This window comes from Tympanuchus pallidicinctus, unplaced genomic scaffold (assembly GCF_026119805.1).
Source record: "Tympanuchus pallidicinctus isolate F22 unplaced genomic scaffold, pur_lepc_1.0 scaffold32, whole genome shotgun sequence".
NCBI lineage: Eukaryota > Metazoa > Chordata > Aves > Galliformes > Phasianidae > Tympanuchus > Tympanuchus pallidicinctus.
The window spans coordinates 3,353,847-3,366,120 of record NW_026294750.1 but is presented as its reverse complement, the minus strand read 5'-3'; the positions used below and the strand labels follow the sequence as shown (position 1 = coordinate 3,366,120).

Below are 12,274 nucleotides of genomic sequence, written 5' to 3'. Positions count from 1 at the left end.
CCCTGCACAGCCACGCAGCAGCTGTAGGTATCACTGCATGGGGCCAAAGCATGCAGGGAATGCGCAGTGGGGGGCAGAGAACTTCGTGCCCCACAGCGTCGTCCCTCTCCTGCAGTGGGGACCTGAAATGTCTCTGATTTACTCGAGTGGAAACGGGAAATTGTTACCGTGCTTTAGAGAGCAATAAAAGCAGTTTCAATGCCGCAGCGGGAGGAGCAGACAAAGGAAACGGAGGGGAATGGGATGGAAGGGGGGGGAACTGGGGGAGGGGGGGCAGCAAAGCGGTGCTGTGCATCTCCAGAGGGATTTTGCTCCAGGGGAGGTGCCTGAGAGCACAGCTCCTGCTGCCATCACCTACACACAGCTCACAGACCTGGACACGCTCTGCAGCAGCGTTGGGAAAGCAAAAATTGGGAGCTGTGTTCTCCTGGGTGGAAAATCCAGGAGATTTGCATGGAGGATGCACGCTTTGGGGTCCCCATGGCTGAGGAATGGGGTGGGTACGCTGGAAAGCCTGCAAATAAAGGTTGAGGGCACACTGCACAATGCATTACACCCCCCAGGACACACACACATCCACAGCCAACTCACATTCAGCCATCCTAGAGCAAACCCCATAGCCACGCACAGCCCCAGCATCACCACCAGAGCCACAGGACCCCACAGCCCCAGCACAGCCCAGCCTGGAGCATCCCCCAGAACACTGCGGTGGAAGAACAACCAGGAAAACAACCAACACAAGCCTTCTGTTTTTAATTTAATGTTTTTTTTTTTTCCTCTGGACCACGCTGTAGGAAGGAACAGAGCCATTGCCCACACAGCAGTGCAGCACAGCCACCCCACAGTCACCCACGGGGGGGGGGGGGAGGGCTGATACTGAGCTGGGCAAATCCAGTGCTGATGAAGTTTAACATTAACTCACACACGAGGCAATAAATAAAGAAGCAGTGCCTTAGGAAAGGCGCTTTTTTCTTTTCTTTTTTTTTTTTCTTCCTTTCACCATGAAAAATTGGCATCAGAGCCCCTTTTCAGGCTGCGGTGTGGGGCAGCTCTGGGTTTCCTGCAGCCTCAGCTCATCACCATCACAGTGCGTGAGCTCTTCCAGTTGGTGCTTCATTCCAGTTAGGTTTCTCAGAGCAGCAGAAGGATGGGGCTGCACCCCATTGCCAGCAACCCCCAGCCCTGCAGCCAGGACTGCCTCCTGCCTGCACCTTGCTACATCTCCAGTTGTTTGAGGTATATTACCTGCCCCATCTGTTATCTTGTGCAGCCAAAAAAAAAACCAAACAAAACCAGTGCAAAGAAAAAGAAATCCCACCCCTCACCCCATTTCATCCCTCCCTTGAGATGAGCCTCTCTGCATGGAGGGCAGCAGGGAGGGACAGTGTGGTGCCACAGAGAACACTTCTTCCCCTCAGCAGGAGCAGGGGGGGGCAATGGGGCAGCTTAGGGCTTTGGTCCTTTTATCACCCCCTCCTCTCTGAGATGTGCACTCAGGGCACCCCCTTCCCCAGCCCACAACCCTGTGTGCATCCAACATCCTCCTGGAGGCTGCAAAATAAATAGGGGGGGGGGGGGGGGGACGACACAGGGCAGCCCCCCTCCCGGACACAAGGAAGCCCTGGAAGGAGAAAGGAGGGGTTGTGCCCCCCCTTCCCACAGCAGGGACCATCCCAGGCTCAGGGACCCCATCCCTACAGCCACAGGATGCCCTCAGCTCAGCTTCATGCTGATGGCCACGGCACGCCGGTACACCTCAGTGATGTTGTCACAGCTTTCTCCCAATGCACTGGGGCAGTGGGTCACGGTCCAGCGGCGCAACCTGCGCCCTTCATCCATCTCCTCCTCCTCCTCCAAGCACAGGAGGCTGTCAGCAGAGACGCAGCCCCTCATGGCCCCGCTGCTGCCCGCGGGGACGCGTGGGGGGAGGTCGAGCTGCTCAAAGGATTCGGTGGAGAGGATGCTGTCCTCGCTCACAGCGCTGGGTGGGCGAGGGCGGGGGGCAAGGGGGGCTTTGGGCAGGGACACCTCATCAAAGCATCCAAAGCTCTGCCTGGGGGGGCTGTGGGGCTCAGCACTGCTGGTGTATTTGCTGCTGTGCTTGAGGATGCCCTTCCGGCTGTTGGGAAGGACGGGGGGGCCCTGCTCAGTGGTGGGGTTGTCAGCAAACACGTTGCTCTCAAGGTCCAAGCTCCCTGCATCCAAGACGTCCCCGGATTCACAGCATTCCAGGGATGAGTAATACCCTGATTCCCTCTTTGGGGGCTTTTTTAGGATTCCCTTCTTGGGCACAGCCACAGGGACCACACTGCTGCCCTCGCTGTCCCCCAGCACTGCAGAGGGTAGCACCGGGCTCAGCCCCACAGCAGTCACATCCCCATCCTCACTCTTCGCCTCTCCCCCAGGAGGTGTTGCTGGAGGGATGGGCACCTTCTGCTCGCAGGAATTCCTCTTCTTCAGGATGCCCTTGGGCCGCTTGAGGATGGACTTGGAGGGGTTCTCCGGGACTGCAGCCCCCTCCTGCAGTGCATGGGAGACATCGTTCTCCTTCTTGGACTTCTTAAGGGAGCGCTGCCTCTCCAGGGCCACACCAGGGATGTGCTGCTTGAAGAAGCACCTCACTTTGGAGCCGTTTTCAAAGAGGGGTCTGGAGGAGCGCCGCAGCCACTCGGCCACCGTGGCCAATGGGGATTCACTGCTCTCCCTCAGCAGCTCCTGCTCACCGACGGGCACACGGTAGCCCCAGTTGACCCACCAGTGTGTGGCGATGTCCTCAATGGTGGCACGGCGCTCCGGGTTCACCATCAGCATCCACCGGATCAGCCCACAGGCATCTGGGGGAGAGAGGAAGGTCAGGCACCAGGAGAGCATGAGTTGGAGGATGGAACGCATGGGGTGGTGGGGGTCTGCCTACCTGACAGCTTCGTGGGCTCCCGGTAATCCCCGCTGGTGATCTGCTTGACCAGGGTCTTGTAGTCGTGGCCATCAAAGGGCATCGTGCCATGGACCAGGATGTAGAGGAGGACACCGAGGGACCAGCTGTCCACCTGCAGGAAGGATGGGGACCTTGAGGCGAGGGCAGCAGGACCAGGCCACCACCCCAGGTCACGCCATGGGGCAGGACCACAACACCCAGTTCACACAGTTCTCTGCCTCAGGAGGCTGCTTCCCCAGAGAGGGTCTCTGCCATCCCAGCTCCCATACGGGGAGAACACCCAGGGCTGCCCCAAACCCAAGCTGAGAGGCAGTGAGACCACCTGACAGGGCACCACGTACCTCTGGGCCTTTGTAGGGCCGTCCATTGATGATTTCAGGTGAGGCATAGAGGGGGCTACCACAGAATGTCTGCAGGAATTTGTCCTGCTGGTAAACGTTGGACAGGCCAAAGTCTGCAATCTGGAGAGAATCACAGAATCATCATTGAACGGCTTAGGTTAGAAGGGTCCTTGAAAGTCATGGAGCTGCAAACCTCCTCCTTTGGGCAGGATTACCAGCTGCTACAATAGGCAGCCCAGGGCCCCATCCAACCTGGCTTTGAGCACGTCCAAGTTCACAGCTCTTAGCAAACAGCAAGGCTGCTGTCTGCAGGTGGAGCAGTGGCTCTGTGTCCAGCTGTGACCAGAGCACCACCACAGGGCTCTCCTCTGGCTCACCTACAGCCACAAAGCTGATACGTGCCCTATCAGCTCTGCTAGCATGTGGGCACTCGTTATGCCCAGGACAGCCACCGCTCAGGGAGCAGAAGGCACGGTCCCAATGACACCAGCACCCAGTGCACAGATAAAGTTTATCCCATCCCTTTATCTCCAACCACTCTGACCCAGGAGAGAGGCACCTGGCTGCCCCGTGCTTATGGGAATTGAGACTTTCACTGGGAAACCACTTCTTCCTCAGCGTGTTTTGTTTTGAAGTCCGCTTCAGACTTTGCCCTCTTATCAGCAGAGAGATAAACGCTGATGGCTTTTACTCTGAGCTCTACCTCTGCAGCCTCTCCCTTTCAGTTGCAGATCACAGGGGCAGCCCTCTGGTCCCCATCTCTCAGCCTCGCACTCTCATTCCAGGGCAAACAGCAGCAACCTTCCCAGAGCCAAAAGGGGGGGGACCACATGCCTTGGGAGAAATAGGGCATCACAGCCCCCCTCCCTGCGCCAGCATCCCTGAGCTCTTTGTTGAGTGAACCCCAATGTATGGCCACGGGCCAACAGCCCCTCACCTTGATGTTCCCGTTGGCATCGAGAAGGATGTTCTCCAGCTTCAGGTCCCTGTGAACGATCCCATTCTGCAAGAGGGGAGGAGAGGCGGGTTGAGCTCACAGGATGTTTGAGGAAGGGAAATGAAGCACAGGGAGGTCACTGCCGTTCACGGTGCCAGCACAGTGGCGACAGCATGGGCGTTCACATCAGTGACAGCAAAGAGATAACAGCAAATAACTCCGGCTGCTTGCACGAGGATGAGCTGTAAACCACGTCCTGAATTGGGTGCTTGCTATCAGCACCCCGTGCCACGTCGGGCTCCTGCATCCACCCCAGCCCTGTGCCCACAGAAGCAGCCGGTACCCCATCCCCAGGGTGAGCACAGCTCCGTGCTTTGTAGGATTTGCTAAGCCTTGTCCCAGTCTGTATCGTGTTCAGGAGGTGCCTGCGACCCCCCCATTCTTGCCACAGTACTCAGCACAAAGCATGAGCCCAGCACAGCCTTACAGCACCCCTAGGGAGACCCCCAGCACCCACCCAGGACACAGAGTCACAGCCAAAAGGAAGAGGTGCTGACCCAGAGCTCAGCCCTGGGCGTCTCCCCCCGACACGGGTGGGACAGTGCAGGGTTACTCAGCCTGACACCACAGCAGCCAGGCAGCACTTTCCTAAAAGCTGTCTGGGCACTTCCCCCGCAGAGGCCCGAAGGCACCGCACCCTTCAGATAAGGAGCGGGATTAACCCCGATTCCCAAGAAAACCCAACAGCCCCGAGCATCCCACAGCTCCCAGCCCTGACTGAACATCACCACCAGAGGTGCCTCCGTGGGATCTGAGCCCACAGAGCCCCCACTCACCTTATGGCAATAATAGACAGCCGACACAACCTGCCGGAAGAAGTGGCGAGCCTCCTGCTCCGACAGCCTCTGCCTCTCACTGATGTAGTCATACAGATCTCCTTTGCTGGCGTACTCCATCACGATGACAATCTTGCTACTGTTCTCAAACACTGGATGGGAATGGAGACGGGAAGCATTAGGAGGGATGCTCAGAGCCCTGCGATGAGAGGAGGTCCTGGCCCAACCCAACACATGGCATGCCTGCCTGCGTGCTTTGCAGGACGGGAGGTGCTGGGTTTGTGACCTGCAGGTCAGATGGGGACAATGGGATTTTTTTTGGCCACAGATGTGCTTGGTCCTCCAGGAGGAGGCTGAGACATGGACCTGCCAGTGCTTCACAGACCCCACCTCCCAGGGAAAGGCTGGGAGGCATGGGCACAGCCAGGCTTTGTGCGTTCCCAATTGCTCCCACTGTGCTCCACAGCTGGAGTGCTTTCCTCCTATTTGCAGAAAGCTGCCTCAGTATTTTTTGAATTCCAGCAATCAGCGTGACTCAGCCCTTGCAAACACCTTCTATAAACCGCCAGCCAGTGTGCTTTTGTTTGGAGGACAAAAGGACTTTGGATACCTCACGTACACCACAGAGGTGGCAACAACACACACACACACCTGGCGCAGAGAGACAAACCCCAGGCACCAGGAAGGGCACAGCCACGCTGCTTTGTCACCAAGGGAGCGAGGAGCAAGTTTCCAACTGGAGCAGCCCAAATCTGATCCTGAGGACTTGCCCTTCGGCTGCCATCCGCATTGCCCTGACAGCCTGGGAGCAGAGCCCAGTCCTGGCCATACAGCAGAAACCAGCAGCAGGAGCTTTTGCTGAAGTTGTGGTTTGGTTTTCCTATGCCCCAGGGAGGGGAAAGGATGGCAGGAGCAAGCTCTGCTCCTGCCTCAAGCTGCAGGGAGTCCTGCTGCTTTGGAGCTTGCTGGTTCCCCTGCCATGGATTCCCCACAGCGAGCTCCTATGGGGTAAATCAGGGAAACGGCCAAAAGGAAAAAAGGGAGTGAGGAAAGAGCTCACCTTCATGGACGGCGATGATGTGGGGGTGGTTGAGGGACGACATGATCTCTATCTCCCTCCTGATATGGATAAGGTCCTGTTCATCTTTGATTCTGTCCTTCCGGATGGACTTGATGGCCACCTGTGAAGGAGGACACACAGTGATCACCCAGGAGCACCACATCATCCCACGGCAGGGCAAGGAGCACCTGCCCTTGGGAAGGGGCTCAGCATCCCTCCCTGTGCCTGCAGCTCTTACAGGAGCCGAGTCCCAGCCAGCCTGGGCTGCAGCCAGAGGAATGCAACCTGCACATGGCTGCAGAGATAACGTCTTCTTGGGGTCACGGAAATGAAAAAACAGGTTTTGTTCTCCTCACAAGTACTTATTTCAAGGAGCTGATTATGGAGAGGGAAGGGAATGTTTGGTGTGAGGGAGCAGAGGCAGAGAGCTCAGGACTGGGCTGATGATGTGAGCTGCATTCCGGCTTCCATTGGCTTTTCAAGTTCTCTTATACGAGGAAATTGAAAGGGGAGGAGAAAGAAGAGTGAGAGCTGGAGAATAGATGCCTTCTAATCCTTTTTCAAAGGGGCTGAGGAGAAACAATGCGCTCCTAGGGTTGAATTTACAACTGAATCCAGCAGAACCTCTTTTTTTGTACCAGACAAGAATGCGGAACAGAGTTAATCCACCAAGGGACCCCCACTCTGGGTCTCATGGCAACAAGGAGGGGGCTGTGGAGAACCAACAGGCCCAGCTGCACGGGGCCCCTTCTATAGGTGGTGTTCAGGACCTCTGACATTGCTCCCTCTGGCTTAGGGGAGCAAGAAACCCCAGTGGCAGACCCAGGCTGACACACATTTGCCACGACAGCAGAGCTGAGCAGAGTCCACCTCAGCCCCAGGAGCCAGCAGATGCTACAGCAGTGAGATCTCAGCTGCCACAGTGCTGTCTTCATGGTGTAAGTCTGACTCTGCAGCAGCCGAGCAGAGCAGATTCCGGCCACGGGAGTTCAATAACCCAGGCATGGGGCGTTGTGCAAAACAATACTGAAAGCAATACTGAAGGCACTTCATCATAACTTCTCGAAACCCAGGTATTCCTTGCCAGAACCTTCGCTCCGGGTGAGCAGGTTAAAGTTTAACGATTTTCGCTCCAGCTCTCCTGATTACGTGACCCCCATGCAATGCAGGCAAAGCCTTTATGCAGAGAATTCCCTGCTCCTGCTTCCCACTTCCCTGCTGCCCCACTCTTCGCATCTGCTGGCCCTCAGCACTGCACTTTGGGGTGCACACAGCAGACTGAGGCTGAGCCTGGACTCAAAGCTGCTGCCAAGAAAAGAAAAAGCAGCCGCAGGTTGGGATGCCTCAGGAGGTGCCATTGGCTGTGTGTGCCCTGAGCAGGGAACACTCACACTTAGTGACCTTCACCAGCAGGTTTAGTGCTTACAGAGCCCCAGGGCTCTCCTAACGGACAGCACGCAGCAAGGAGAAGCCACTGCTTGGGTCTCACCAGAGCCCAAACCATTAGAAGCAGTGACTGATCCACCCATCAGCCCTCAGGCTTCTCACCCTTCACCAGAGGTACTGAGCAGCTGCTTTGCCCCAGAACATCCCCTCCCTAACTGCAAATTGCAGCCCTTAGAGAGGGGATGGCAGCTCCAGGGATACAGGAACACAACCAACACCCCCAGCTCCATCAGTGCTACGTGGAAAAAAAATCTCCTGCAGGAACCAGCCCCGCTGTCAGAGCCCTGAGAACTCGCGAGTACTTTCCAAGTCAAAAAGGCTTTTAATTAAACAGCTTTTTGGGGGCAGAACAGGTATTTTCAGCAGCTGCTGAAAGATGCATTAAGCTACAACCTCAGGCAGCACTTCAGAAGTTGTTCCAGATTGCAAGTGCTGCGTTTCATGCTCCATGAAATATGGATTACAACGCACTCCGGAAGGGACAGGGGTTCACCCCTTAGTGGAGATCAAAGGAGGCTTTGCTGCTTTGGAAGACTCCAGGTGCTGCCTTCCCCCAACGCTGCACAAACCCACAGATCCATTCCTGACCCCACAAAAGTCCCCACCAGCTCCTGGTTGCCTGGGGCTGGGGAAGCGGGCTGGAAGAACCGTGGGATGGGAAGCAAAGGACCAAATGCTGCCCTGGCAGCAGGTGCAGGATGCACCACCACAGCATGAGCCTTCAAAACCTTCAAAAAGGTGTGAGGGGGTAGGGCAAAAAATGAAAATAAAAATAAAAGGGACAGAAAAGAAGGATGGCCAAGCAGCTGAGAAAGATGGTTCAATATTTAGTCTGTCGTCTGTGCAGTTTGATTTAACCAGAGGCCAAAGCCGTGCATGGAGCAGCTCCAGTGCTGCTGTAATGTGGGATCTGCACAACCCAGGAGGGGTAACCCAGGAGCAGCAGTGCCTGCTGGCACCTCGGCCTTTGGGAAGTGAAAGCCACTTAGAGAAGGAACAAATATCTGAGCTTGGGATAAGCCTAAAGATTAAACAGGTCCGGAAATGCTGAGTGGTGCAAGAAAGAATTTGTGGGAAGAGGAGAGATTTGTGGTTAAGCCTCCTGTTCCCACAGGGCCGGCTCGCTGCAGTACTAGTTAGTCCAGCCTTTGACTATCTTTGGCACTTATAGAAGAGCCACTGGTGTGTGGATTTGATTTGCATTATAATGGACTTATGCTACCAGACAAACAAGTCTCTGTCCTAAGGGGCTTCCACAGGTATGAACCTTCTCCCGTGGCTCAAAGATCCACTGCACAAGCTTTGTTTGGTGCAGAAAGGGCTCCTCATCCACCCCAGGGATGAGATCCTCCCAGGCTTCTGGGTGGGAACAGCATTGCAAGGCCCTGGTTACGCAGCAGCATCAGATAGGGGAATGGAAATGGCAGATCTGACTTAATGAAGAGCTGTTGGAGAGGAAAACCTCTCCAGCTCACAGTTGTTTTCAATGACACGCTCCAGGGGAACGCTAACAGGCCAATCTTACACCCCTGTGGTGCTCAGAGCCTTGCTGCTTGTTTACCACGGGGTGCCTGAGGCTGAGCTGCCCGAATCACACCAGGTCTACGCTCGGGGCTGAGCTCTGCATTTCACTTTCTTCCAAAGGGGCCGAGCAGTGAATTCAGTGAATCACGACTTCAAGCACTCAGGGCTCTGAGGGGCTCAGCTTTGCTTGCACGCCACCGAGAGTCAACATGTAAAACCAACTCGACACCAGGGCGAGAGGAAGGGAACGATCCTTGAGACCGGAGCGAGATGTTTGCTCTTCCACATCGGATATCTGCAAACCCCTCTCACCCCAGGAAGCCCGACTGGGTCAAGTGGGCGAGGGGCACTGCAGCCCCCCGGCCCCCCCCCCCCGCGTTTAGGGCCGCGCTCTCCCGGCATCGGAGGTTCTGTAGCACCGCTGTGGTCCCGGTTGTACCGGCGGGACGGAACCGGAGTCGGTACCGCTGCCGAAATAACAACGGAGAAACGCAGGACCAGCTCTTACCAGCTTGCCGGAACGCTCCCGTGCTTTCTTCACCTTCCCATACGTTCCCTTCCCCAGCGTTTCCAAGAACTCGTAACGATGCTTGAGGTTGTGTTTGTGGTGATGCCGTTTCACCGCCTGCTTCTTCATCAGCGGTCGGGGCGATTTAATGAACCCCTCGACCAGCGAGGTGCCCCCGGGCCCCACCGCCGCCCGCTCCATGCCGCGATTCTTCCCGGCTCCGCCGCCCGCCCCGCTCCTAAATGCGGCTTCCCCGACGGCCGCGCCTCCCTTCGCCCATTGGCCGCCTTGCAGCCCGCCCCGACCGGCTGTCGGTGCGGGGATGGGGGGGGCACGGGGCTGGGCAGGTGCAGGGGGACCCCCGGAACCTTTGGGATGAAGGGGGGATGGGTGGGGGGGGAGTGTAGACGGGTGCGGCAGCGTGGCAGAGGTGTAAAGGAAACAGTTGGGTGGGATGAGAAGTGGGGTCCCGCTTAGCACGGATGAGCTGAAGGGGATGTGGGGTGATGGTTGTACCCAAAAGGAGCGGTGGGGGGGTCAGGGTGGGGGGGAGGGTGCGCAGCAAAGCGCCCGGGTGCGAGAGGAGGAGGGATGCATGGCTACGGGGGAGGGATGCACGGACAGCCACAGCCACACACAGAACAACGACAGATCTGGCTTTCTTTCAGAATATAAACCAGCCTACAACCGCGTATTGAGGGCAAAATGAAAGAGAGGAGAGGCCAGGGAGGCAAAACCACGGACCGGTGCTCAGCCCTGCGTGCAGTGAGGGATCCGTGGGGGGAACGGAATGTCTGCATGCTGCCCCAATAGAAATTCATTGTCCGGACGTTTCTGGTTAACTCGGCAGCACCTCCCCGTGTGGTCTTTTTCTTTTTGCCCCTGTGGTAATTCTTTGTTTTGAGATATTAAAAGAATGCGACGATCTCTCAGAGAAGCCCAAACAAAAGCTCTTGCCCAGTTCTGGCATGTGTGAGGACACACCGTATCGATGGAAGAAAGAGATAACTGCGGCATTACTCATCAGACCTGGGTTTTCCCATCGCTTCCAGCAGCTCGGGGCAGACGGGGTGAGGCAAAAGCGGGGGCTCATGTGAAGGATGAGAGCGCAGCCCCGGCCCCTCGCTGCAGGCTTTGTGTCCCTGAGCACAGAGATATCGGCTGTGCCGTCCCGTGTCTGGATGAGAAGCAAAGCAGAGCTCCTGGACTCGCAGGCTGGGTACCAGAGTGCTGGGTTAGAAAGGTGCTGCTGAAGGCATCCATAGCACAGCCCTAGAAACGGGTGCTGAAGTGGAGACGTGGGACGCAGCCATGCACACATCGCTGCAGCCCCAGGACTCAAAGGATCTTGCACCCTTGCTTTGTATCACCAGCGGCTGTATGGAACCTCACCAGGCAATGGAGCAAAGGGCTTTTTTGCAGATTCCCACACTTCCTCTCCACCCCAAAGCTGAGCCCCAGGTTTAACATCAGCCATCTCTCACCTGTGCTGGGCTGGGTTGGGTGCCCTGATGGCATCCTGCACCAAAGCAGAGTGGCACCAATGAATTATTCACAGTAACAGGAGCTGCATTTCGATCTGCGGGCGGCCAGCAGAGCCCATAGGGGAGACAAACAAAGCGCAGATGAGATTAACTAAACTGCTGTAATTTCGATGTCAAAGTAAACAGATCGGATCCTGTTCAGGCACAGCCCAGGGATTGCCTTCGAGTGGAAGGGGAAGAAGCAAAGCTCCCTGTTGCAATAGAGCACAAAATGTCTCTAGTGGAGGTGAAAGCTCCTGCACAGCTGTAGGATCGCTCAGGGTTTGCCCAGCGGCCCAGGAAGCACTCGAGCACGATTTAGCCTTAAGCACACGTTTAATGTCCTCTTGATTTACAAGGATGCCTTCCAGAGGCTTTCCCCGGGATGAAAGGAAATGACTCGGGGTTGCTTCTCTTTCTGTTTCTAGCAGATAAATTCCTCTCCGCGGTTCTCCTCGCTGACACTCAGCCGAGGTATGCTTTTGTTCCAGGCTCCCTCAGGAAGCCCTTTTTAATGGAAATGTCAAGAGACACAGATCTAAGTCGGCTGGAATCCGCCGATAAGGATCCCTTATTGTGGCCTTCTGTATCACCGCTGCTTCCTCAGCGGAGGGGAAACCCACGGAAAATCCCCAACCCCATCCACAGCCGTCCCAGCTCTGCTCCCTTTGCAGCAGCACGGAGCGCTGCGTGTCTGCTAACACCGACATGAAAGTCAGGCAGGAATTTGGCTCTGTGTCAGGTAAACCTCAAAGGCAGTCGGATCGACCCGATGCTTCGTAAGGATGAGAGCTTGGTTCTCTTCCAGCCTGCTAGGCTTTGTTATTATTATTATTACCGTTGTTGTTAGCGTTTGGATTATTATTTCTTCATTCTAAATTGATGTTACAGCACTGCCTGTGTGTTAGAAACATCCTTGCCGTGGTCGGAATATGAAGACCCACGTACAGCAGTCAGCACTCCGATAGGGAAAGGTGCCCTGCCAGGCGTCACAGAGCCAGAGGCAACAAAAAGGCCAACGATCGCCTCTCATTAGTGGCCTCCCGCTGTGGGGCTGCTCGGGTAGATGCGGAACCCATCCCTCCTCCAAAAACACCGAAGAAAGGGGTTTTGCTCTGGGCGCCCCATCCATCAGCAGAAGAAGGGAAACGCATTAAGCAGCAA

At 56.2% G+C, this 12,274-nt stretch overlaps 1 protein-coding gene across 1 annotated transcript; it reads right to left on the bottom strand.

The window, feature by feature from the left end:
* Positions 1 to 744: 744 nt before the first annotated feature.
* Positions 745 to 9,814, bottom strand: NUAK2 (NUAK family kinase 2). Its single transcript, XM_052698365.1, has 7 exons — positions 9,588 to 9,814; positions 6,110 to 6,230; positions 5,050 to 5,201; positions 4,214 to 4,279; positions 3,277 to 3,396; positions 2,915 to 3,047; positions 745 to 2,834 (listed from the first exon to the last, which is right to left on the bottom strand). The coding sequence occupies exons 1-7, from the start codon at positions 9,786 to 9,788 to the stop codon at positions 1,714 to 1,716; spliced, it is 1,914 nt and encodes a 637-aa protein (XP_052554325.1). The 5' UTR covers positions 9,789 to 9,814; the 3' UTR covers positions 745 to 1,713.
* Between the last annotated feature and the right edge of the window lie 2,460 nt (positions 9,815 to 12,274).

Coding starts and splice junctions, on each gene's coding strand:
- NUAK2 (XM_052698365.1), bottom strand. CDS start 9,788: ATGGAGCGGGCGGCGGTGGGGCCCGGGGGCACCTCGCTGGTCGAGGGG. Junction 6,231..9,587: donor GGGAGCGTTCCGGCAAGCTG/GTAAGAGCTGGT, acceptor CCTCCTTCACAG/GTGGCCATCAAGTCCATCCG. Junction 3,397..4,213: donor ATGCCAACGGGAACATCAAG/GTGAGGGGCTGT, acceptor GATTCTCTCCAG/ATTGCAGACTTTGGCCTGTC.